We start from the raw sequence: 25112 nt of genomic DNA, 5'->3' as shown, positions 1-25112 counted from the left end.
TTGTTCATGTTTTATGTGGGCTTTGTTTGTTTGTTTGTTTGTTTTCCCCCTATTGGTCCACAGTATGTCAGGAGTTGCATAGCTATAAGAAGGCACAGTTCCTCCCTCAAGAGATTGTAATCTAAAAGTGCTTAGGATCATAGTTGCTCAAATGTTGATAATAAAGCTTTCTAAGATGTGTTTAGTCATCTCTTAAACAACCAAGCTGGTGAAAGGGCTGGAAGGAATGTCCTGTGAGGAGCAGCTGAGGACTTTGGGCTGGTCTGTTCTGAAGAACAGGAGACTGGGGGGCGACTTCATTGCTCTCTGCGGCTTTCTGAGGAGGGGACGTGGAGAGGGAGGTGCTGAGCTCTTCTCCCTGGGATTCAGTGACAGGACACGTGGGAATGGTTCAAAGCTGCACCAGGGGAGGTTCAGAATGGACATGAGGAAGCATTTCTTTACTGAAAGGGTGGTCACACACTGGAACAGGCTTCCGAAAGAGGTGGTCGATGCCCCAAGCCTGTCAGTGTTTAAGAGGAATCTGGACAATGCCCTTAACAACATGTTTTAACTTTTGGTCAGCCCTGAAGTGGTCAGGCAGTTGGACCAGATGATCATTGTAGGTCCCTTCCAACTGGAACTGTTCTGTTCTGTTCTGTTCTGTTCTGTTCTCTTCTCTTCTATCCTATCCTATCCTATCCTATCCTATCCTATCCTATCCTATCCTATCCTATCCTATCCACATTTCAGTAGGGTTGAAATGCAGAAGAGAAGGTGAATTTATGGAGCAATCCATATGGGCTGTTTCCCAGATATGATGCTGGATAGAAAAAAAATATATATTCTTTAGAGTACTTATATCTTAATGTGTCTTCTAAAACACTTGAAAATAGGCATGTGGTTAGAATTAATTTAAGAGGAGGGCTGACTAACTGTATGACACATTATATCCTTGAAATATATATTCAGTAAATATGTTTTTATATGAAATTATTCAGTCTGGAAACAGGAAGGTGCTTGCCAGGAAAATGGTCTCACATAGAAGCCAGTAAGTAGTCTGATGGGACTTGATTCAACACAAATATTCTGGAGGGCTAAAAGAAGCTCTTTCAAAGTAACTAAATTGATTATCTACCTTCCTGACTAGATGACCTTGACCTTAACACACCTAAGTATACACACGATTTGCAAAGGCAGAGCTATTGGAGAAGGAACTGATTTCATTAAAACAAATTACTGCCTCTTAAAGTAATTTGGGAGGCACAGCAGTATAAAGTAATGAAAAAATTACTTGGCGAAGAAGGGGAAGCTGTCTCGTTAAACGTCGGTGTGAAGCTGAGCGAGTCACTGTCTTCTGCAGAAAGAATTAGGTAAACTTGCCTAATGTGGGCTTGGCAGCTCTTTGGGGAGAGAACACCTGCCTGGTACTTATCTTTAATTTCTTCTAAGACTTCTGTGAAGAAACAGCTTAACCTGCAAAGAAATTTTAAAAAAACTTTTCACTTTTCACTTCTTCACTTCTTTTCACTTCTTCAGCACTTTTGAATGGGCTGAATGGAGTAAGCTCTGAAGCATTACCTTGTTACCATTTAGCAATCAATCTCGTAAATATGGTTTTGTGTGATAAATGACTGGACTTATTAAATAAGTGACTGGACTAGTTATGATGTTTTATTTCTCTCATACAAAAGGCGTTATGTAAGCACAATATCAGTGGTCAATATCAGCCTGAAGCTCTCAGGCTTCACAGCTGCTACGCACAGGGTAACTCTGGAGCACATGAGAGGGAATGAATGTACTGTGAGAGTCCCCAGTGTAGAAGGTATTGCCATGGGTCTCCTCCATACTCAGGCTACGGGAACAGCTCTTGAGAACTAGTACAACTGGGAGGGAACTAAGGAAGAGCAGAGCAATTGCAGGACTGGGACTGGAGAGACAGAACTAAATCAAACTGCTATGCCCTGGTCTACAGTGTGAACATCTGGACAGAGTTACTAACTGAGACATGGTTTCCAGATTTGAGAAGACATGTTGAGAAGGCTTCTGACAATCCAAGAGTTGATAAATGTTCAAAGGGTAGGAGAAATCATCCAGGACTCACTCATGACAAATCAGATGTACCCATGGGTATTGAGCACACACTGCTTTTTGCAGAAAGGCTCTTCAGGACAGAAATTACATCAGCTTTTCCTTTTTTTATAGCTACTGTGTGTAACTAGTACCATAATTTCTGTACATAATAGTTCTAATTTTGTTTTTCTAATTGTACGTGTTGGTCTTGTTCTTTTTCAGTTGTAGACTACTGTGCTTTGGACAACCAAGGTTGCCAACATGAGTGTGTTAACACTGAAGACTCCTATTACTGTAGATGCCACCCAGGGTTCATTTTAAATCCAGACAAAAGAACATGCAGAAGTAAGTTGTGATAAGGTTAAATTATGAACACTTTGTACTTCTTATGTCTTCCAGTTCTCAGCAGTAATCCTCCCACTGGTCCTGGGAACACTGAATAATGCATCATGTACAAAAAATGTTGGAGTACCCTCCAAGCCAAAGGTCATGAAAGCAATGAGAGTTGTTTTGGGGGGTAATTTTTTTGGGGGGGAGAGGAAGTAGGGTTTTCTTCTGTGAACAGGAAGCTTTTAACATGAAACCAGGCTCCTTTTTCAATAGAAAAGTCAAAAGCTTTGTCTTGCATAGTTTATTTGATATCCAGATTTTTCAGTTAGAGTGTCATCTCCCCAGCTAGGTAAAAAACCATATCTGAATGAGACAATTTATAATCAGCTTGTAAGACAAGCTAAAATTAAATAGAGTAGTTTCACAATCAGAGGAAACATTGCAGCCTATTTTTCTATGGATTTTTCTCAATAGCTTCCATGTTTCAACCAGGTTATAACAACTTCATAGCTTTGCTTGTTTGTTGTTTGTCAAATTTGATTGTTATGGGCTAACAAGCTCAAAAATGACTGGAATTGGGAGGGAATATAAAGCGGAAGGGAACTGACAGACCAGAAAGTACTTTTGCCAAGGATTCCTTTACTTGGGAAAACAAACTACAACCTCCACAGTGTTTAATGTCATAACTCACTTCAGAAAGTGTGAAAGGAAAACCTTAATGTATATTCCTAGTACAAAATTCAAAAATATGGATCTTGATAAAGAAATGTTGCTATTGTGTCTGTAAGCAGACAAACTCCATTAGCTTTACATGAGTGGAACTGCTGATGCCAGTGGTGAATTTAGCCTTATATTGTTGAATAATGTGTACAGACACTATTTCTCAAAAAATGCATCAATACAGAACTGCATTTCTGTGCTTTTACAGCCTTGGAGGCCTTTCAGTCTTAAGGATGAGAAACTATGTTAATTTATAGACTACATTGCGTATTATGCTTGATATCTATTTCACTTCATTTTAACATTTAGAAAGCATCTAATCCAGGCTGGACATCTGACCTTATAATCAAGGGAAAGAGACATGTACTTCTAGAAAGTGCTTGCTCACAGCTTTGACACAAATTCATGGCAGTGTCTGTACTTTCCTTGATTATGCGGGGAATCTGGATGACTTGTCAGACTAGACACCTAATTTCAAATGCTGGCTGGACAGGATCTCTGGAGTCATCTACTCTAGCTTCCTCTTCAAAATGGAACTGCCACAGACTGTAGACTCGGTCAGTTGTGATTTTATCTAGCTAAGTCTCAAAAAGCTTCAATGGAGAATCAACAGCCTCTCTGGGCAACCTATTTCACTGCTGTACTATCCCTCTAGAGAAAAATTTTTCTCATGTCTAACCTGAATTACCCAAACCACAGGTGATGACCATTGTTCCTTCTTATATCATTTGACACTACCAAAAGGGTTTAGCTCCATCACCTACAGCAAGTAATTGTGGGCTGCAGTGAAACACCTTTCTCTTCATCACACTAAATAAGACCAGATTGCTCAAGCTCTCTGCACAAGCCATGTGGACTATGTACCAACAGCCTTCATAGGTCTCTGTTGAGCCCTCTTCATTTTATTCCCCTTAACTGGGGAGAGATGGGAAGGGACTGTTCCAGAACTGGACAAACTATGTCAAATGCAACATCATCAGTGCTGAGTACACCAGTGCACCAGTATGAGGTTTGCTTTTTGTGTAGTGAGAGCACACTGTTGGCTCAGATTACAGCTCACACTCTCTGTAAACTTCAGATCACTGGATTAAAATGTTGTAAATTTAAAATCTTTACCACAAATTTCTACATATTTGTTTTACATACTGAATCTTGGGGATGATCACCAACTCACACCCATGCCAGAGCAGATCTCTGCATCAGCGAGCAGGCCTGGGCCTGGGGTGCCAGCTCCTGAGGTCTCGTGATTATCTCAGAATCCTGACTTTCCTTTCAGAAATAGAAAGTAAGCTTTCATGCTCATGGCTACAAAGAAGAGGTTGAAAATGTAAATGTTATCAGTACGGTCAGGCATATCTGACAAATGTTTTCTCTGGGAATTACTCCAGACTTCTCAGAATGAAATACAAGGAACACGGCCTAGGAGTGCAACCCTGCCAACACCAGCAGAGTACTCCATGTGTGGCTGGAAGAGAGTAGCAAATTCAGATTACAAATGAGGCGGGTAGAGGTCATTCCTAGGTACTAAATTAACTGTTAAGGGGACTCTTGCCACTCTTGCTGCTAGAAAAAAGAAAACAAATTAACTGGTTTTTACTTAGCTTATTTCTGAGCAATTATATGGCTTACTGACACAATTTTTTCCCACTTAGGACCAGACTATTGTGCTCTTCAGGACCATGGCTGTGAACAGGAATGTGTTAATACAGATGATTCCTATTTTTGTCGATGCCAAGAAGGGTTTAGACTTAATCCAGATAAGAAAACATGCAAAAGTGAGTAATCCTTTGGATGGTGTTAAACCTGCTGTGAATGGTTTCCCTCTGAAAGGATGAAAGTGTTCTTTATAATTAAGGTTGAAACAAATGTTTCTTTATAAACTTGAATTTTAACTGAGCCAGTTATGCTGGAAAAATAGATTGTTTTCTGTTTTATAGACCAGATTGTATACTAGAAGTTTTCTGAAGAGATTTATGGAAACCTGAGGAGTAATACAGGAACCAGAGTGGCTCAAAACCAATAAGTTAATTACTTATTTGAAACTTTTTGACCTTGTCTTGTAGTGACACAAACAACTTTAAAAAAACCCGTCACCTTTCTTTGCCCAGTTGGTTTAGCCAAGGACAGATGTATTTCATTAGCTTGGGAAAGTGTTAGATACGTAATGTAGCTCTTAAAATCAATTTGAAGTTACACAATAAACTCAACAGTTTCCTAAAAAAAAAAGAAAAAACAGCAAAGTCAGAGTTCTAAACCAATCACACATACTATTTACTTTAAAAAGATTTTCATGTTACTGCACTTCTTGAGTAGAGGCCTGGAATCACAGCAGATTTTTAATGTTAATTTTTAATGTTAATTTTTAATGTTAAAGTTTAAGGAGAATATATTAAGCAAAGTGAACTAGCTTCAGTGGGTGACTCAGTTCTTGGTGGGGGAAGAGCTGTACTACTGATATTTTATGAATAAGAAGCTTGCCTGGAGCAACATAATTATATTTCTAGATGCTCATAAAATTTATCTGGTTTTGGAACTGTATTTTCTTTCAGTCTTTAAGATGCGTTCTCATGAAGAATCCTAGTCTACACACTGCCATTTTTACAGCGATTCATGCTATTCTGGTTTTTGTTATCTATATGGTATTTTAATAGATTCAGGTTTTTATAGATTGCATGTGCCTTGGTGCGTACAGGAACAAAAGAACAGCATTGTGTAGAATATTTATTGGCAAGGATGCAATTGCAAATTAAAGGGAAATTGTAATTCCCATTTAGTGTATTTTTCCTTAACCTTATGGGGCTTTGGATTTGGCTGTATACCTGGTGACATTTCCAGGATTAAGCTCTGGTTCCAAAACTTGTTATAACAAGGCTCATGTTAGATAAGCTTGTAAAATAAAGCAGAACATCTTAATAAATCAGGGAAAATGTATCACTGGCAACCAGCATCAGGCCTTCCTCCTTCACCACAATGCATGACTTCTGATGAATGTGGTGTTCGAAGTGAAGTCTTGAATAGCCAAATATTTGCAATCACTTTCAGATCATCAGCTCACTGTCAGCTTTAGCAGGTGCCCAAAGCACAGGATCCAGCATTGTTTAGGAAAAGTGAGTTTTTCTAAGCCATTTACTTCAGAAACAGTCATGGCTGGCTTGAATTCTTCACTGTTTTTCTCTCCACAGAAGTAAACTTTGGTACTTTAGGTCAGCATGATTGTGAATGTGAATATGTTAACACTGAAGAGTCAATTGTGTGCAAATATTATCCTGGATACGCCCAACAACATGATGGCAAAACATGCAGAAATGAATGTGTCTTATGAACTACAGAGATTAGTTACTGCAGCAGGGCGAGGTGTGAACGGAGTGAGAAAATGCTCCTGGGTCCTTTTTGAGATCTTTCTGATCTATGCAAACCTATGTTACTGTAAAGTCCAACATGAGCCAGGCCTAGTGAAATAATGCTGTAGTGAGATCCCTGATCCAGTAAAGAATCATGGAATAATAGAATTGTTAAGGTGGGAGAAGACCTTTAAGATCATCAAGTCCAACTGTTAACCTAGCATTGCTAAGTCCACCACTAAACCGTGTCCCTAAGCACCACGTCTACACAGCTTTTAAACACCTCCAGGGATGGTGACTCAACCACTTCCCTGGGCAGCCTGTTTCAGTACCTGACAACCCTTTTGGTGAAGAAATTTTTCCTAATATCCAACCTAAACCTCCCCTGGCACAACTTGAGGCCATTTCCTCTTGTACTGTGTTAGGGAATAGAATGCCTGAGCTTATTGAATTATTAGGTATACTGCTTCTTATAGAACTTGTTTAGAAACTGCTTATCTAGAATTCACTTAGCATAAGTTTGCTTAGCATAACTTCTGAAAACTGTGAACCTTTGAACTTTCTGCTTTGTTAAGTAAAAAAAGGCCACAGAGTCTTCCCCGAGCCTGTAGTGCTGCCTGGGGTTGTTGTGACCCAAATGCAGGACCCGGCACTGGGTCTTGTTGAGCCTCATACAATTGGCCTCAGCCCAACCATCCAGCTGGTCCAGATCCCTCTGTAGAGCTTTCCTGCCCTCAAACAGATCAACACTCCCAGCCAACTTGGCATGGTCTGTAATTTACTGAGGGTGCCCTTGATCCCTTCATCCAGGTCACTGATAAAGATAATAAGCAGAACTGGCCCCAGTACTGAACCCTGGGGAATACCACTCGTGACTGGCCACCAACTGGATTTGGCTCCATTCACCACAACTCTTTGGGCCTGGCCGTCCAGTCAGTTCTTTACCCAATGAAGAGTACACCCATCCAGGCCATGAACTGCCAGCTTCTCCGGGAGAATTCTGTGAGAACTAAAGCATCATCTTCTCCAAGCCCAATAACTGGGAAAATGCATTCAGCTAAGGTGTCTTAACACAAGGGCAGAGCTCACTGTTGAACATTTGTATCATTGCTATGTGCTACGTAAACTGCAGCAAAGATAATACTGACATATGTCAGTGTGTGGAGATAAGTAGAGACTTCCCCCTTCTATATGTTTGCACTTTCAGTGTTCTGTTCAATAAAATGTCCTCTTTTAATATGAATGTTTCTAACGGAAGGATCAGTGTTGCACCAGAAAAACCCAACAACATTGCCCACTTGAAGTCACCCAGCTTTTAAAATATGCTTTTATTGCAGAGAACCATTTTGCACATCATCTCAAATACTAGCAGCATTTTTCCTTGATGTATTTATGACATATTTTTCCAAGGAAACACTTAGTCACTAAAATTTAAAAAAAATTACAGGCCAGGGAGTAATTTTTTTTAAATAAACTCTTTGTGATAAAGCCATATTTAAGGAAATTTGGGTGTGTTGCAAGAGCTCAGAACTTTTTAACAATTATGATTTTAAGCTATCACAAGTTGAATACCTAAAAATTGATACATCCCAAGACACTCATTATTTTTAAAAAGAGTAACCCTTCCCTTTCTTACATTTTTTTTTACACATGGAATGAAGCACACATGATGACCCAATTTACAATAATACTAATTTCTAAAGCCTGGTAAATTAGCAGCTTTGTGATTACTGCGCTGTTTGAGAGAGTGTGTGTTAAAAGATTCTGCATGAGGACCCAAAATATTTAAATGTTAAAATGCATCTTAATGTCCGTGTTTGTATTGTAAAAGATGGTGCCAAACAGATGCGATTTTTCACAGAGAAACTGGGATTTTTATTTTCTTTTTTTCCCCATGTTTTTGTGTGCTCTGAGAAGTTACACAAGCCTCTTCATGATGATGTAAACTCTTGGAAAAAGGAGAATGTTCCAGCTGGAACTTGGTTAACTAGTAAAAACTGACACCTCAGCTTCACTTGCTCAAGCCAACGGTATCGCTGTCTATGTGTAATGGTGAATCTGGACCAATTACTGCAAACTTGTTGCTTAGTTAAATAAACTAATGAACAGCAATATTTAGAACTAAGTAATTTTACATTAAGTACAGGTTTTTTTTAATGTAAACAAATAGCTGCAGACCTGCCTGTTCACATCTGTAAATGATTTTCAAATAGAGACATATGAGACTGTGTTTGTGTCTGAGGGAACTCCACTATCTTTGATTGAGTTAAGCTAAAGTGATTTGGGCCTATATAACTAAAAATAGCCATTAACAAATTCGCAATAAAATATTATGAGGAAGTTCAGAGTAAAGCCTTTTTCCCAAAATGTGCTTTTTCTGTACTTACAGAGTCAATAGATTACATAGTACATCTGCATGTGCACATATCTCACCCTACTACTTTGTTATCCATTCTGTTTGACAATATAATTTTTAAAACTGATTCACACCTCTCTCTCCCTTCTCCTCACCCTTCATCTTTCACACAGCCACTTGCATACAAGACTGGAAAAAAAAATAAATCAATTTTACCTTGTTTGGAATAGGAAAATTAAAGAAAAGGAACATATTAAGCCACTCCGATAACTTGTATCTGTCCCCAACGATGCTTTAACCACTTGAACCTGTTGGCTGGTTAAAGTTTTAAATTGGTGATTTCTCATCCTGTTGAAAAATAATTTACTGTTTATGATAAAATCTAAAAGCCATAATTTCTATTTCAAGAGTTACTAATATTCATACTTTCTCTCTGAGAAAATGTGATGGTGAACAAAAGAGACAGTCTTGCTTTTGAAAGAAAGCAGGCATGACTCTGTGGGTAAGACCAGGCAGGTCTTCAAGGTTCCCCCTTCACTCCACTTTGCATTAGTTTCCCCTTGTGATTTTTGGCAAGGGAGATCTGTACTTCATCAGGTTTGTTATCCGCCAAGTAGGGTTGTTGTATTAATTTCACTTAGATGTTGTTGACTCAGATTACTCAAATAGGTGGCTATACTGCATAAATAAAAAGCTATAATGATCTTTTTCCCTTGATTCGCAAAGGCATTGTGTACTAACTGCAGTGTCACAGTGTAGGTATCTAAGGCTCCAGTGTGATTTCTTCAATTATTAACACAAATCAATAGGAGTGGACCACTGCGCTGAAAGCAATCATGGCTGCGAGCAACTGTGCCGAAATACTGGTGACTCCTACATCTGTGAGTGCTCTGAAGGGTTTGTCATCAATGAGGACCTAAAAACCTGCACACGTAAGTCTTGTGAGAACCTCCTTGATCTCAGCTCACCTGGGAAAAGTTTCTGGTTTTGTACAGGGAAGTGGACACACCTTCAATTTATTCTTAGAGTGCATTTTGATAATACTTTAATAATGATTTGAAAGCAGAAACAGACAGGAAGAGGAATTAGGAAATTATACCTGTCAAGAACCACTGGAAATTTAGAAACAGCCAAACTATGGAGATTGGTCAACTTGTACATGGAAAATTCCTTTTCCTTTGTAGTAAAAAGGTGTTTTTTCACTCTGAGTTATTTTCCTCCAGGCCATACTTGAAGACTTAGCATCAGAATCATGGTGCTGTGGCTTCTGAAATCCCTCCGTGCAATGAAACTGAGCCCTTTTGAATAGCTCCTTTTCTTGCCAGCGAATCCCTCTCCTCATATATATTGAGGAAAGAGACTTAGCCTATTCCTGAGCTTCAGATGAGTTGTTGAAATCTCGTGGACATTTTTAGGCCATAATGAAAAGTGTTTTTGCACTTTGGGATTTCCTGAATAAGCAGTTGAATGGCAGGGATTAGCATTTATCATATACCACTTCTAATGGGAAAACATCTGGGATTTACAATTCTGGTGTAATATACACAGGCACAAGTATGTTAAGACAGCTGCAGGAACACCTGAATGGTAAACAGATTTCTGCTCTGACAACTAATTACAAAAAAATGAGTGACACTGTGTGTGTTGCCAATGGACTGGGGCAAGTGCTGTCTGCAGGATCCCGGGGGTCCTGTGTCTTACAGAGAAGAAACATTTAGGAAATTTGAGATGAAAAATGGGCCATATTTGACAGTACTTGTTTTTTGCAATTCTTTGCAAAAGCAAATAATCATCTACACAAAAAACCACTGAGGTCCCTGAGAGTTTTTTTGCTATGTCAGATACAGCAAAAGTGTGATTTCTCAACTCTGCATAAAGCAGCCAATGGAAAGTACACCACAAGGCCCTCTTACGTTTTATTAAAGGTATATGAATATTATCAGAGAAGGGACTGGATTATTGTTTAAGCAGTTCAATCTATTTACTTCTTATATACCATGGAAATACTAGAGATGAAAATTAATTGAATTATTTTGGGGTTTTTTTTGAATAATTTAAATTTCTCCTGCAGGAGTTGACTATTGTGCTCTGAGCGATCATGGCTGTGAACATGTGTGTGTAAATGGTGACAGATCTTACACTTGTCAGTGTTTTGAAGGATACAGGCTTCGTAATGATGGGAAAACATGTAAACGTAAGTTATTGTTCAGCAACTCAGATTTTTATTACACGCATAGAAGAAATCCATCAGGTAGGATTTGATTGCCTAAGCATTGCCATCCAGTGTAATTTTAAATGCTCAAGGATTCCAAAAGTTCGCGCTTTCCCCTTTGGTGTCATATTTGCCAGCAGTATCCTGGATACTCTAGGGCATCTATAGTGGCACTGGATATATACTTTTAGGCACCTGAATCACACACTACATGTCCGTGCCTCTTAAAAATTAGCCCTGAAACTGGACTATTAGGAATCCAAAACTATTTTACTCTGACTTACATCCCTGTATGGGACCACCGCAATTTTATTCTCAAATCAAGGCAAAAATAGATAATGTTTGTAAAGTCTTATATAGCATGAATAGCCTTGCAGTATTACTAATGGAAAGTTCATTCAGCATGGGATAAGGATGATTTCAAAAGAGATATCATAATTGCATTCCATAGTTGACTGCATTATGCAGTTATGAAAAGTGGCAGATATTAAAAAAAAAAAAAATCATCGCAAATTTTTCTCTAGTTTTATAGTTTTGTTCACTGCAAAACACACAGGCATGAAATACTTTATGACGGTAATTCAAATAATATCCATAGATCTCATCAACATCTGCTGTTAAAAAGAATTTACAGAAAAAAAAATGGGAAGTCATCCAGATACTACCATAACAAATGAAAAGATCCTTATTATCAGTCTGTGTATCACAACACCTTACTTTGTTAGTCCATGCAAACAGAGACATTTTGCTTGTCTCAAAAAATGCTGAAACTCTAATCTTGCAAAAAGCTTAAAGCAAGTGAATTTTTCTGCCCTTGCAGAAATCCTTGCAGGAAAATAAAGGATGTGAAAGGGGAAAAAAGTGAAAGCAAGATGTTATCTTATTTTGAAACATGAATTGTAGCTAAATTCCCTAACAGAAAACCCCATTGAAAATCTCCTTGCCCAATTACAGCTGACAATTCCAGAATTTCACAGGATCATACAATCTGTCTTTCTCATTACTGTGAAATACTACATACGCTGAGCTTTTGCAAACCTGTGTTACAAAAAAAGGACAAACACCTCTGAGCCTAAGCACAGGGGGGAAAAAAAGTGTAATTATTTCAGGTTTGAGCAGGTTTATTACTGAATTTGAGAAGACGATGATAGAAAGAACTGTTGCACACTTTGGAAATCCCCGTGGGTCACTCGTCTGCATGCTAGGGACATGTGAAGTTCTACAGCCTCTAGAACTGCAACAGTGCACTTTTCCTTAATAGTAAGGTTGTAAAATTAGCAGGACAAAGATGCGTCTTTTTGATACAGAAGAAAAACATCCCAGCTTCTTTTTTTTCAAAATGCTTTGCAGGATTGAGTCCAGTATACCAGCTAGGACAAGAACACTCAGTAGCTGGGAATTGTAAGACTTTGAACATCGTACCCTTAGCTAACACAATTTTTTATCTCTTGAATTATTCCCAGGTAAAAATGTCTGCAGATCAGTCAACCATGGCTGTGAGCATGTTTGCGTTGGTGCTGACAATTCCTATGCCTGCAAGTGTCATGAGGGATTTGTACTGAGAGCAGATGGCAAGACGTGCAGAAGTGAGTGACCAGTTATCTATTGAACATTTTTGCATGCGCATCAGGCAAGGAAAGAAAGGGATTTTTCACCTCTTACTGGAAAAAAAAAAAAACCAACCAAACAACCTTCCTGTTGATATCTACATTTTTTAGCATGTTACAATTCAAAACCTGCATTTATATCATTCCCAGGACAGGACATCTGCAAGTCAGTCAGCCATGGCTGTGAGCATATTTGTGTTAACGAAGATGAGTCATATGTTTGCAAGTGTCACGAAGGTTTCCTGCTGAGAGAAGATGGGAAAACATGCAGAAGTAAGTACTCTGATAATTACTCATAGACTTTTATCTACGATATGTAGGCTTGTGGAACTGTTCTAACAAATACCCCTTCGGTAGTTTACTATTATAATACAGTAGTATTGTTGCACCTGCCAAGAGCCTTTAAGAGACTCTGTGGACAGAAATAGTGTCTTTTAATAGCCAAACTGATATGATTTGAGACAAAAAAAGACCCACAGTTTGTCAGGTACCAGGAGTTAGCAGTATTTGCTCCCTAAATTTTTGCGCATTTCTTCCAATGATGTCAGTAGATCTAATAAAAGCTATTACTTCTCCCTGCATGATACATTCACCTTAGATGTGCTTTAACCAAACACCATCAACTGTTCTCAGATAAAGACATTTGCAGTTCAGTTGACCATGGCTGTGAACATGTTTGTGTTAATGCTGATGAGTCATACATCTGCCAGTGTTACGAGGGATTTGCACTAAGGGAAGATGGAAAAACATGTAGAAGTAAGTATCCTTATCTTTAATAGAAAATTTCCTTTATAATCTGTGCATTTGTAGACATGTTTTAAACACCAGATATCTTATTTTTTTCCAGATAAAGATGTTTGCAATTCTGTTGACCATGGCTGTGAGCACGTCTGTGTGAATACTGATAGTTCATACATTTGCCAGTGCTATGAGGGTTTTGTATTGAGGGAAGATGAGAAGACGTGCAGGAGTAAGTTATTTGATGGTACTGTATTTTTTGCACTCAGAAGTCTACTGAAGAAACGAATTGTGTTAGAGGCAGATATTCTTATAGGGGATTTTACCTGACAAAAAGGAGGATAAGTTATTTACTAGGAGCTTATTACTTTTAGTCTTCAAAGTTTTGGACATGTTCTCATTCATCAAACTGTAGTAAATAAAATCTAAATTATTCCTAGATAAGGACATCTGCAAATCAGTCATTCATGGCTGTGAACATCTTTGTGTTAATAATGACGATTCATACACTTGCCAATGCCATGATGGATTTGTACTGAGGCAAGACGGGAAAACGTGCCGAAGTAAGTAGTTTATGAATAAAAGAAGAAATTTCATTTTCCTTTATTAGGAGATTATTCACTGATTCATAGTGGTCAGAATGGAATATCGTTCTCTATAGATCATAAGATTTCTATTAGTTAATTGGTTGAACTAAAGATATATTTCAGAAAATCAGCCAATTTTAAGGTTTTAATGTAGCTTTTAAAATATGCAAACTTCATTTCTAGATTCAGTATGCCAAGTATCAATCTTCAGCATAGGATGTTGATACAGTTTACTTCGATGGGTTGATGTTCTAATTGCTCCTGTGTTGTTCTGCGTATATTCATTCAGACCATGACTTAACTTGCTCCTTAACCTCTTACCATGTCCTGTTGTAAATGATACGCAGATGAAACTTCTTCAGGCTCTTTATCTGTTTTTCATTCTTTTCATAAGTCTCTTCCTGCTCCCCTAAAACCTCTGCTATTCATCAGCATCCTTGTAGGAACACCACAGAGATACGAAGTTTTAATAGGAGGCACAGCTGGGTCCAGGAACTATAAGTCACCTAATTATTATTTGAATCTACCTTTTTTACTCTTTTATCTTTTTTTAATCTATCTTTTTTTGATCACCAAAGATAGCATTAGTTTGTGACCAAAATATTCTGCCGGCGCTTGCGTTCAATCAGTTATCTACCATGAACATAAGGTCTTGAAGACTCTCAGTCACATCAGTGTCCCACATCCTTTAAGTACAGCCTTCATTCTTTGTTTCTAAATGTATAGTCTTAGTCTGGCTGTTTCAAAATACATACAGTTTGCTGTTACCCAGTTTGCAGAAAGATTCATGTGTCCTTCTGTCACAGCTGCTCTATTTTTATTTGCCATTCTCTCAAACTTGGAGTAACCCACAAACTTTGTCAGTGACTATTTTGTGGTTTTTTTCGGGTTGTTCATAAGGACGTTAAGTAGCAGAGGAGCATGGCATATTCTTAGAGAGAAAATTACTTGATGTTCAGGCATTTACAATTTATTCTGAAGCCCTCTCTAGCCAATGTTAATCTATTAAATGTTGATTCTGTAGTCCATTTTCTTAATCAAAATAAATACCAAGACTGCTGCCTTACTGAGGGCTCCATTGCATGAACAGCATGAGCTTTGTGAATAAGCCTCATAATCAATTAAAAAAGATACTTATTTTTCCAGGTTCTATTTTTCCCTAATACCGATTTATATTAATTTTCATTATTTGATTTTATTCTGGATCAAGTTTGGCATTATCTATTCCATTATTTTAATGCAAATCAATGTCAGGCTGACAGGATTACAGTGAACTGGTCACCCTTTTCAAACACTGGAATAGCACTATTTTTTCAGAGTGTGTGCACAGACTGGGGATGGAAACTGCCCAGCTACAGGGACCATATTTTTGGGGGATATCTAGTAAAATAAATAGTGCAATCATAATTCACTTTTTTTTTTTTTTTAATTATTTCCCCTCCCGTCTCAAAATACTTTGGCACTCAGCTGTGTAAAATTAATCCTTTTGAAGTAATTGCCATGTCTGCTGCTGGTTTTTATTTGATTCTGTTTATAAACAATGTGTCTGAGTTGTACACAGTTGTGTATAAGCTGAAGCTAATTTTTACTTACATGATCATTTCTTCTTTATCTGTTATAATGTGATTTAGCTTAGATTGCTATGTCTTGAATATAATGCTTGTTGAGTTAGAAGATTGTCTGCTGTAATATTTTTTGGCATTTTTGTATTGCCAGCGTGAGAGCTCCAGGTAATTTGGCTCAGATTGAAGTTCTTGTGAAAATACAAGCGTTTCTTTCACTACCCATTAAAGCTAAGTATTTTTCTCAGACTCAATCTGAACTTGGCTGTCAGTATTATTGCAATTTCTACATAAATATAAGTTCTCCATTAGCAATTGAGAATATTTTCTTTTGTGCTGCAGTGCAGGGAATGCTGATAGCTCGCTCCACTTCCTTCTGTCCTTTCTCCCCATCTATCCTTCTTGGAGAGGTTTTAACCAACTGGCTTTAACACGGCAGTCATACAAATCCTCCCACCATTTTTCAGCAATACCAGTTAGATTTCATTGATCCTCTTTTGCTCAAGGTAAACTAAGCTGTCTATCATTTAACTAGCTAGAGATTTGCTTTCAGTTTGCAGGCTTCCATCTTTCTTTCCTCATAGGATTACCCCCAAAGTCTTTGTATTTATAAAAAAAAAGTTTAAGTAGCAAACTACATTAAATATTATCTAACTATTCCCAGGCAAGGATATTTGCAAATCAGTCAACCATGGCTGTGAACATGCTTGTGTTAATGCTGGTGATTCATTTGTTTGTAAGTGTCAGGAGGGATTCCTGCTAAGAGAAGATGGAAAAACATGCAAAAGTAAGTAGTCTGATATTTATCAGCATACTTTTTATCTGCAGCTCATGCTTGTGTAGAAATGCATTAACCAGCAAGAGCTGTCATCTGTTTTCAGATAAAGATCTTTGCAAATCAGTCAACCATGGCTGTGAACATGTTTGTGTGAATACTGATGATTCGTATATCTGCAAATGCCATGATGGGTTCCTACTGAGAGAAGATGGGAAAACCTGCAGAAGTAAGTATCATGAAAACTAAATGTGATGAATTACACATTCTGATGATGTATGTCAACTACCAACTCTTCTGTTTGCAGATAAGGATGTTTGCAATTCAGTCAACCACGGCTGTGAACAAGTTTGTGTGAATACTGACGATTCCTACATCTGCAGGTGTCATGAGAAATTCATACTGAAGGAGGATGGGAAGACATGTAGATGTAAGTAGCCTGAGCTATAAAAGTATGTTTTCATTTGAAGCTTTTATGTGTTGTGACCATGAGTGCTTGCACAAGTGTATGTTTGTGATTTCCAACTATTTGAGCTGGTTAATAAAAGATATTCTCTCTCCCTAACAAACCTCACCTCACAAACTCCATTCACTCTTCTCAGATAAAGATGTTTGCAACTCAGTTGACCATGGCTGTGAACATATTTGTGTTAATACCAATGATTCCTATATCTGCAAGTGTCATGAGAACTTCATACTGAGGGAAGATGGGAAAAATTGTAGGAGTAAGTTGTTTAATCTTTGTTTTGTACTTCTTGATCTGTCAATGAAACACACTATGCAGCAGTAGTGCGTTATTTTTCTTTACTATAGAACCAATTCATGGAAGTGAGCTCCTTCATGGAAGATTTTTGCCATAATGTTTACATTTTGTGAAAGTTATTTGCCTAGCTAATTGTGCTAAATATAATTTTCATTATCCCAAGGTAAAAATATCTGCAAAACAGTCAACCATGGTTGTGAACATGTCTGTGTTCCAACTGGCGATTCATACACGTGTCAGTGTCACAAGGGATTTGTACTGAGGCAAGACAGGAAAACATGCAGGAGTGAGTAGCTGAAACTTTTATGGGGAACAAGTCTTTTGAGTCATAAAAGAAATAACAGACAAATTCACTCAAAGCTTGTTAATGCCAGTTTTGCATTTGCGAAATGCTCTAATAAGGAAATTCTCTTAACAATTCTCAGATAAAGACCTGTGTAAATCCATCGACCATGGCTGTGAACACGTGTGCGTTAATAATAACAATTCATACAGCTGTCAGTGCCATGAGGGTTTTGTCCTGCGACAAGACGGGAAAACATGTCGAAGTAAGTAACAATATGTCTGTCAGCCAGTCTTCTCTGGCATCACTACATAAATGGACAAAGATGTTATACTCCTTTGCCATACGTTCTTCAAATATTATATTTGGAATATTTTGATTTATAAATATGTGAAATAGAATACATATCAATATTTCAATTTTTCCTAGGTAAAGATGTCTGCAAATCAGTTGCCCACGGTTGTGAACATATTTGTGTTAATAATGATGATTCATACATCTGCAAATGCCCAGAGGGATATGTACTAAAAGAGGATCAGAAAACATGCAGAAGTAAGTACATTTTATTTAGAAAGCACTTGTTCCTTTGATTTCTAAAATTACTTGACCTCACTTCAAATGCCTCACTTAAAAAAAAAGGCCTGACTTCAAAAATTATATAATATTTGAAAGCCCAAAGCATATGTGAGTGTGATGGAAAATGTCTCGAGCGATTAACTTGATGCTCTCATACGCAAAAAACTAACAAACTGAAAGAGTTGTTTTGGTATAGCATCAAGTACGATAAAATTCTTTCCAAACGTCAGGAAAAAAAGCCAAAGTAAAATCTTATTATCAAGGAACGTGCACTTTAATCAGATTCATATACTGTGGAGCTTTTATCTTTATATACTCCATTTTAAAGTATCATTACTTCTATTTGCTTATCTTCTAACACGACATGCTTAGAGAATTACATATATTTATCTGATCTCCTCTTAATACTTGGAGAAGATCTTCTACTGGAACTCAGAAAAAACATTCATTCTGCAAAAATGGATGCTTTCATTGCGGAGACTATTATTACTAAAAGAATGGTAACGTTCATGGCTGATCTCGATCCTAACTAAAACCATTCACCATGAACTGCTGCCCTGTCTTGACTTACGCAATGATACTGAGGTGGTTCTGATATTCCTATTCATTGTATTTCCATTACCTTAGTACATGTGACACATCTTTTCCTCAGATGACTGCAGAAAGGAATTTTTGGACAGCAGTTCTAAAATAGAGCTATTGTCTAAGAAGAAAAGCTCAAGCTTAAAAGTTGAAAATTCCTTATTCCTACACTGACTTGGTAACAGACATTTACAGTAATTTCTGCAGTCAAAGCAGAAATAAATGTGGAAAGAGCATAAGTGGGAGATCTACTCTGATAAAAATCCTCAGTGTCCTCCAGTCACCTTCAGGTTCTGTTAGTCTAGTTGCAGTCAGCTTAAATAATAAGAAATGTTAGAGACCTTTCCAGTTACATTGTATGATGCACAGACACGAAGAAACCTTACAAACCACAGGAAAAATAGCATTGCCAGGTTCCATGATAGAAGGCACACAGAGCACTTGTAGTAGCTTTGAGAAGTGATCTAGTTCATGGCACATGCTTGAGGCAGAAAAATAGTGCATATACGTATCTAATAATATCTGATAGATGTTTCAGTAATGTTTCAAAAACTCTCTAATAACAGTGTGTCCTTGATTTCAGTGCCCCAAATAGTCTGCTTCCATGCTGTTACCTTTATAATATTGTTTTCCCCTAACAAGCAACTATCTTTACAGCAGATGAAGCCACTTGCTACCTTTTCTATTCACATGAAAATAACTGATTTGTTGTCTTGTTTAAAATTATCCCCTTCTGCACCTTTGAAGGGTATTATCATGCTTCATATTAATCTTTCCTTAAGCAAACAATCTCTGCTCCTTCAAGCTTTCTTTATGTGTCGTGTTTTCTAAATATCTCATTGTTCTTGCTGTGAAACTCAGGACTCTCCAGTTTGTCTTTAAGGGTGATGATACCCAAAGCTTAGGACTGTATTCATCTGAGACTTGGAAACAACTGAACGCAGCTGCACAATTCTCTCTTGCGTTCTACTCACAGCATTTTATGATACAAACATCACAAAGTTCATTTGGTCCAGACTAAGATGCAAATCTTACATTCCTTAGTACAGCACATTCTTCCTGGAAGTTACACTGATCAAATCGGAACTGAGCATCTCTGCAGCCAGCCCCTTGCACAAGGTGCACTAGTCTATGCCTTTTGGAGGCAATTGCTTTCCAGAATATAAGAATACCTGCCAGAACCAGTCTGCAGCTTTGAAGACATTCTCCAGGCCCTAAAGTTCCTAACCTTGTAATGGATACAGGGTGCCTACAAACCGCTTTGATTTTTTTCATGTGCACTTGCCAAAAAGTATGAGAACTCCAAATTTGTCAGTCTTCTGGATTCTCTCCCAGCTTTAATGGCTAAACTAGAAAAGGTTAGTTTCAGCAATACATAAGTCTCCTAATTACAAGATTGTTAGAGAGTCATAATCAAAAAAAGGTATATAAAAAAAATCTGATCCATGTTTAGCAGCTAGGCACATTTCTAGCATTTCCTCTCTCACCTATAGTTTTTAGCTGTTTTTTTCTGCCAATAGAGGTTTACGTATGTGCTATATAAAAACATGTGCATTGTCTGAATTTTGTTCCCAGACTTGAACCTCATCGTAAGCTGCAGGGCAGGCTACCTAACCCTTCTCTTACTGCTCAGCCTTCCCCGAGCTCTTTGGCTTTTGCCTCACTGTTCCCTGCCACTCTAAATACGACTCTTAGATTTCACCTTGTATACAAGTGTGACTTCATTGACTTGTTTCTTTGTACCACCATAACCTTTTTGCTACTTCTGCGACACAAATGCAGCTCCAGTGATTCTTTTCCATGTCTTTCAATGCTGGTCAGCTACGCAAATGCAAAATTGACGTACTGGCCTATCCCTGGAAGAAAACAACGGCAATTCTGTCTCAATATCCTAGCGATGTTATTCAGTTATACAGTTCTCTCTACTTAACAGTCATTCTTAAAATTTACTGATTGCTGGTGTATTTTTAAGAGTTCTAGTATTCTACAAAGCAGTATGTCTCATTAAGTGTTCACTGTGATTATATTTTTGTTAAACTCTTAGCCATAGGCACACTCTTCACTTTTGATATAGACTTTACACAACATCTTTAGACACACTGGCAAGGCTGGCTGAGCCAGGAACAAGGTACTGCAGATGATGTCTGAGTTTATACAGTCCCTGGGTATCTAGGTCTGTTTTTCTGCTTTGTGGAGTTTTTTCATGATCTGAACACTCTGCTCATTTCACAGCATGCACTGAAGGCCCACTTGACCTGGTGTTTGTGATTGATGGATCAAAAAGTCTCGGAGAGGATAATTTTGAAACTGTAAAACAATTTGTCTTGGGAATCTTGGATGCACTTGAGATTTCACCCAAAGCTGCTCGAGTTGGTTTGCTTCAGTATTCCACTGAAGTTCGCACTGAGTTTACATTAAGGCAGTTCAGCTCAGCCAAAGACATGAAGAAAGCTGTGTCGCAAATGAAATACATGGGGCGAGGTTCCATGACAGGACTGGCCCTGAAGCAAATGTTTGAGAGAAGCTTCACTGAAACAGAAGGAGCGAGACCATTTTCAGCAAACGTCCCTCGAATCTCCATTGTGATTACAGACGGACGAGCCCAAGATGAAGTGTCTGAGTGGGCTGCTAGAGCAAAGCGAAATGGTAAGTGGAGATGGTTTTGACTCACTCTAAAAGGCAAATATTGTTAGAAATAAGATGTAGGAGTAGTATGAATGCGCTACAGTACGTGCTGATGAAGAGAGTGTTTGCCATAACAGTCCAGCTAGTACAGTGACCACGGCAGCACAACATCACATCTTTGGTGTTCACAGGAGCCTTTGCTACAAGGTGTGCATGTCTTCCCTGTTGCGGGGCCCGTGATGAATGTCTCCATGCAATCCACAGGGAGCAGCGCTACCTGCCCGGCATGCCATGCAGAGCTCTGAACATATCCACTAAGGGTACACATTTCATACAGAGATTGGGGAACACTAGGTACTTCATTCAAAAAAATCTAAGAAGACACTAAGAAAGCAACAACAAAAAAAATCCCAATCATATCTCTTTAAAATACAGAAATATATCCTCCTGAGAAATACTGTGGTAATAATTGGTTATATTTTTATTAACATGTATTCTGTATTTTTAACCAATTTTATACTGCGAATCACGTTCTGAAAGGTCATCCTTTGAAAAGGATATAGCTGTAGCAACGTCTACCATTCTATGTGCCTTGTCAGGTGATAGCTCATGTTGAAATGTAATTGAAAACTGGTGATTTTTAACACAGTACGTCTGGCACAGAAATCCATCCTCTAGGATATCTGTACTACAAAGCAGAGATTTTTTCAGCTGTTCAGCAGTATTATCTGAAAATTTTTAAAGGAAATAAAGAATCATAGAATACCAGGTTGGAAGGGACCACAAGGAGCATCAGGTCCAGCCTTTAAAGGATCCCTTTTTGTTTGCAAAATGTTTCTGAGAAACTGCTTTAAGAACTGTGGCTGATGTCCCACACCACAGAGAAAACAGCCAGACTTTAGGAGATGCTGCACATCTGTTTTATTGTCTCCATAAAACAATCATGACTTGATGCATGATTAGTATAGCCCTGGTCAGGGCTGATACCTCTGCGTAAGGAGAAAAACATCCAAGGATATGAGAAGAGCGTGTGCTAACAAGGGTGCTTGTACAATGAAATAGAAACAAAGTGGGTTTTTTTTAAATATCAAAACCAAATCCAAATATTTGTATGCTAACTAATGAGATGTGGAAAAGTACATGGAGCATTTATAGGACTGGAGAAGGAAAGAAGTACAAGCCAACCTTGCTTACTTGCTGAATGAAACCTCCGTTCCAGACTGCTTACACTGATATTTGTAATGCTACAAGCCAAATCCATCCCTTGTGTAATTGCAGCATAGGCAATGTAGTAATGCTGAATATGAAATTGGCCTTGAATGCCTTATCACTGATATCTCCAAGTCTTTAAAAAGCAACAGACCTCAGCATGACTGGTCCATTCATTAAATTGAATCCATTTCTGGTGAATGTTTTACTTTCCTGACTAAAGTGCAGTGGAAGGCAGATTCATGACAAAAACGCGATGCTTATGTTAAATGTTAAAGAGTTGGAAAATGTATATTTTATGATGTTATTAGGCCCAAGATTCTTCAGCAAAAAGTTTAAAGTTGCAATTCAACAAACGTGTAGCTGTTATTTTCCTGTGATAAAAAAAGAGATATCAAACCTTCTCACCATAATCCAGTTAATAGCTGTATTATGAATCACGGAATCAGTACTAGTTGTGGTCACTTTCTAAACCAGAACTGATGTAAATGTTCTATCAGATCACATGTTCACAAGAATAAAAAGTCCATTATTAACTGCTGAAAAGGGAGACATTGAAGATCACTATGTTTTGTATTCATTCCTTGTTTAAAATCTGTGTGGTGAGCGGGCTGTGAACAGCTTCCTTCTGCTCCGCTTTCAGAGTGAAGAAAACTGTGAATCCTCTTTTATTTTCTTCCTAGCACCTCTGCTGGGGAAACACTTATACTGAGCATCCCTGTTGTAAGGTTCTTTCTCTCCAAGCCTCACAAATAGTTTCTTTCCCCTGTTCTTTGTACCCAGCCCACTATTATCCATTAGAGCATAAGAATCTAGTCTCTGCGTGCCCTGAGGATTCTGATGAAACACCAGGTATTTATATGTTTTCTAAAAAAGTACTGGCATCTTTCAGGGTTCTGTCACATTTGCAGATACATAGTGGGTCTCCCCATCAATCCAGTAATTACCTTTATTGCACATACCTTAAGTACACAGACATGCACAAACCAGGAACTTTCAGTACAACCATGAGGCTGACTTGTGTGATCCTCAAGTGTTTTGCAGCACTCTTCCTGGGTTCATTTACTATCAGTAGTGGCCAGGCAACTTGTCATCTCTCTAATTTAAAAACTAGCTGTTAAATTACAAAGCAGTGAGTTTCTACACATCTTCTAAATAAATAAAGCATATTAAAGCCTGTTTGAACACAATTTAAAATACACACAGCATATACATTTCTTGTGCTCTCCCTTTCTCTCTAAAATGACTAATGCTCCTATTTTCCTTTCGTAGAGGAACAGGGTTTAGAACTGCTGATGTATTAATTTTGTGCAACTTCTTTTGAACCTAGGTATAATTATCTATGCTGTTGGAATAGGAAAAGCAATTGAGGAAGAACTGCTAGAAATTGCTTCTGAGCCATCATACAAACATCTCTTCTATGCTGAGGATTTCACAGCTATGGAGGACATAAGTGAAGAACTAAGAGCCCAAATCTGTGAAGGTAACAGTATTCCATTTTCATTGAGATCAAGGAGGAATGAATGCTTATAGATTTTTCGCAGGCCTAAAAGGACAACTAGTGTCATAGTGTAAGTTATAGATCATTGGTGTCAGATATTGCAAGGCATAAGTCACTCATGGTAATTTTTGTGCCCTTTAATATATGAGAAATATATACCCTTAATCTATCACCAAGATCTATAATAGTTGTTTTTTCCTTTATTTTCCTAACAGTGGCATTAAATGTACACTTCTGCGCCCAGAAGAATCAATTACTCCCTCCCCTTTCTTTTTCTACAGTTAAGTCAGGCATGCACTGAACCACACCCCTCCAAAGAAGCATGATCTACTTTATTAGGCATGTGGGAAAATAATCAGGGATTTGTAATGTCTTAATGAGAATAAAAAATTGCTGTTAATATCAGTGGTAAAAACCCCAAAGTGCATAAAACCAAATGATCAGGAGCTGTTGTGTATACTTATAAAAGACTAAAAATAGTTCACTGACCATGGATTCCTAGCTTATAAAGACTGGATTTCAGTTATGCATAAGCTCTAAGTTTTGCTGCACAAATGTAGGTGGTTTGTTCTAGAAAGAACCCTTCCTCACTCTGGCACAAACAGTCTCTAGATAAACATTCCAAGCTGAAGTTTTGCAAGGGGAAGGGGGAAATGTGAGCTGGGAAGAAAGCTGCTCAGCCAGACGACAGCACATCTTTCCCACTCACACATTCCCAGGACTTGGTATTATTTGTACATTCAAATTGGTACCTGAAGCAAAATTCAGAAACATCACTGTGAATAACATTGGTCATAGCACTAGAATTGTGCAAGATGATTTAATTTTCACTAGATTTTATTTGGCTGTTTTTCTTGGAAATAAGTGCAAACAGGTATCATTTTCTTCTGTAACATTACTGTGTAAAACTGGCTGACTAGAAGCCGTGCATTTCTTCCTCATACAGATGTCAAGGAAGAATCTGAGAATGTTAGCTAGATTCCATCTTATTTGTGTTTCTCTCAGTCCTAAGAATCTTCTAGCACCATCTTTCTGAAATGCAAAATACTATGAACACATGAAACCAAGTCTGTTCATTAACCATCTTACTAGGCAGATAATGTGCCGATGACAGCATGTCATCCTAAAAACTTGGGGGGACGCCAAAGCCAAAACTATCTGGCAACCAGTATAAAAATTCTCACTCGTTAGCAAACCCCAGAGCTCTGCGATGGAAATGCATCCTTCAGGTACCCACAGCGGTGGTTAGCTAACTTTTTTTTAAACTACATTACTTACCATGTGAAAAATAAG

General features: G+C 38.0%; 1 protein-coding gene across 2 annotated transcripts in view; it reads left to right on the top strand.

Annotated features, from left to right (window-relative positions):
• The window catches only part of MATN2 (matrilin 2), a 69656-nt gene that overhangs the window by 37394 nt on the left and 7150 nt on the right, over positions 1-25112 (top strand). The window contains exons 6-23 of one of the 2 annotated variants that reach the window (XM_082045392.1): positions 2275-2397; positions 4755-4877; positions 9609-9731; positions 10871-10993; positions 12475-12597; positions 12769-12891; positions 13252-13374; positions 13466-13588; positions 13797-13919; positions 16170-16292; positions 16387-16509; positions 16588-16710; positions 16883-17005; positions 17207-17329; positions 17469-17591; positions 17756-17878; positions 20717-21130; positions 23649-23801. In XM_082045392.1, the coding sequence (XP_081901518.1) occupies positions 2275-2397; positions 4755-4877; positions 9609-9731; positions 10871-10993; positions 12475-12597; positions 12769-12891; positions 13252-13374; positions 13466-13588; positions 13797-13919; positions 16170-16292; positions 16387-16509; positions 16588-16710; positions 16883-17005; positions 17207-17329; positions 17469-17591; positions 17756-17878; positions 20717-21130; positions 23649-23801 (2535 nt within the window). The remainder of the gene's footprint in view (positions 1-2274; positions 2398-4754; positions 4878-9608; positions 9732-10870; positions 10994-12474; positions 12598-12768; positions 12892-13251; positions 13375-13465; positions 13589-13796; positions 13920-16169; positions 16293-16386; positions 16510-16587; positions 16711-16882; positions 17006-17206; positions 17330-17468; positions 17592-17755; positions 17879-20716; positions 21131-23648; positions 23802-25112) is intronic. The other variant, XM_082045393.1, reaches the window with a different exon arrangement.

The sequence above is a fragment of the Streptopelia decaocto genome, assembly GCF_964273445.1.
Source record: "Streptopelia decaocto genome assembly, chromosome: 2".
Classification (NCBI taxonomy): domain Eukaryota; kingdom Metazoa; phylum Chordata; class Aves; order Columbiformes; family Columbidae; genus Streptopelia; species Streptopelia decaocto.
This window is presented reverse-complemented; position numbering and strand designations above follow the sequence as displayed.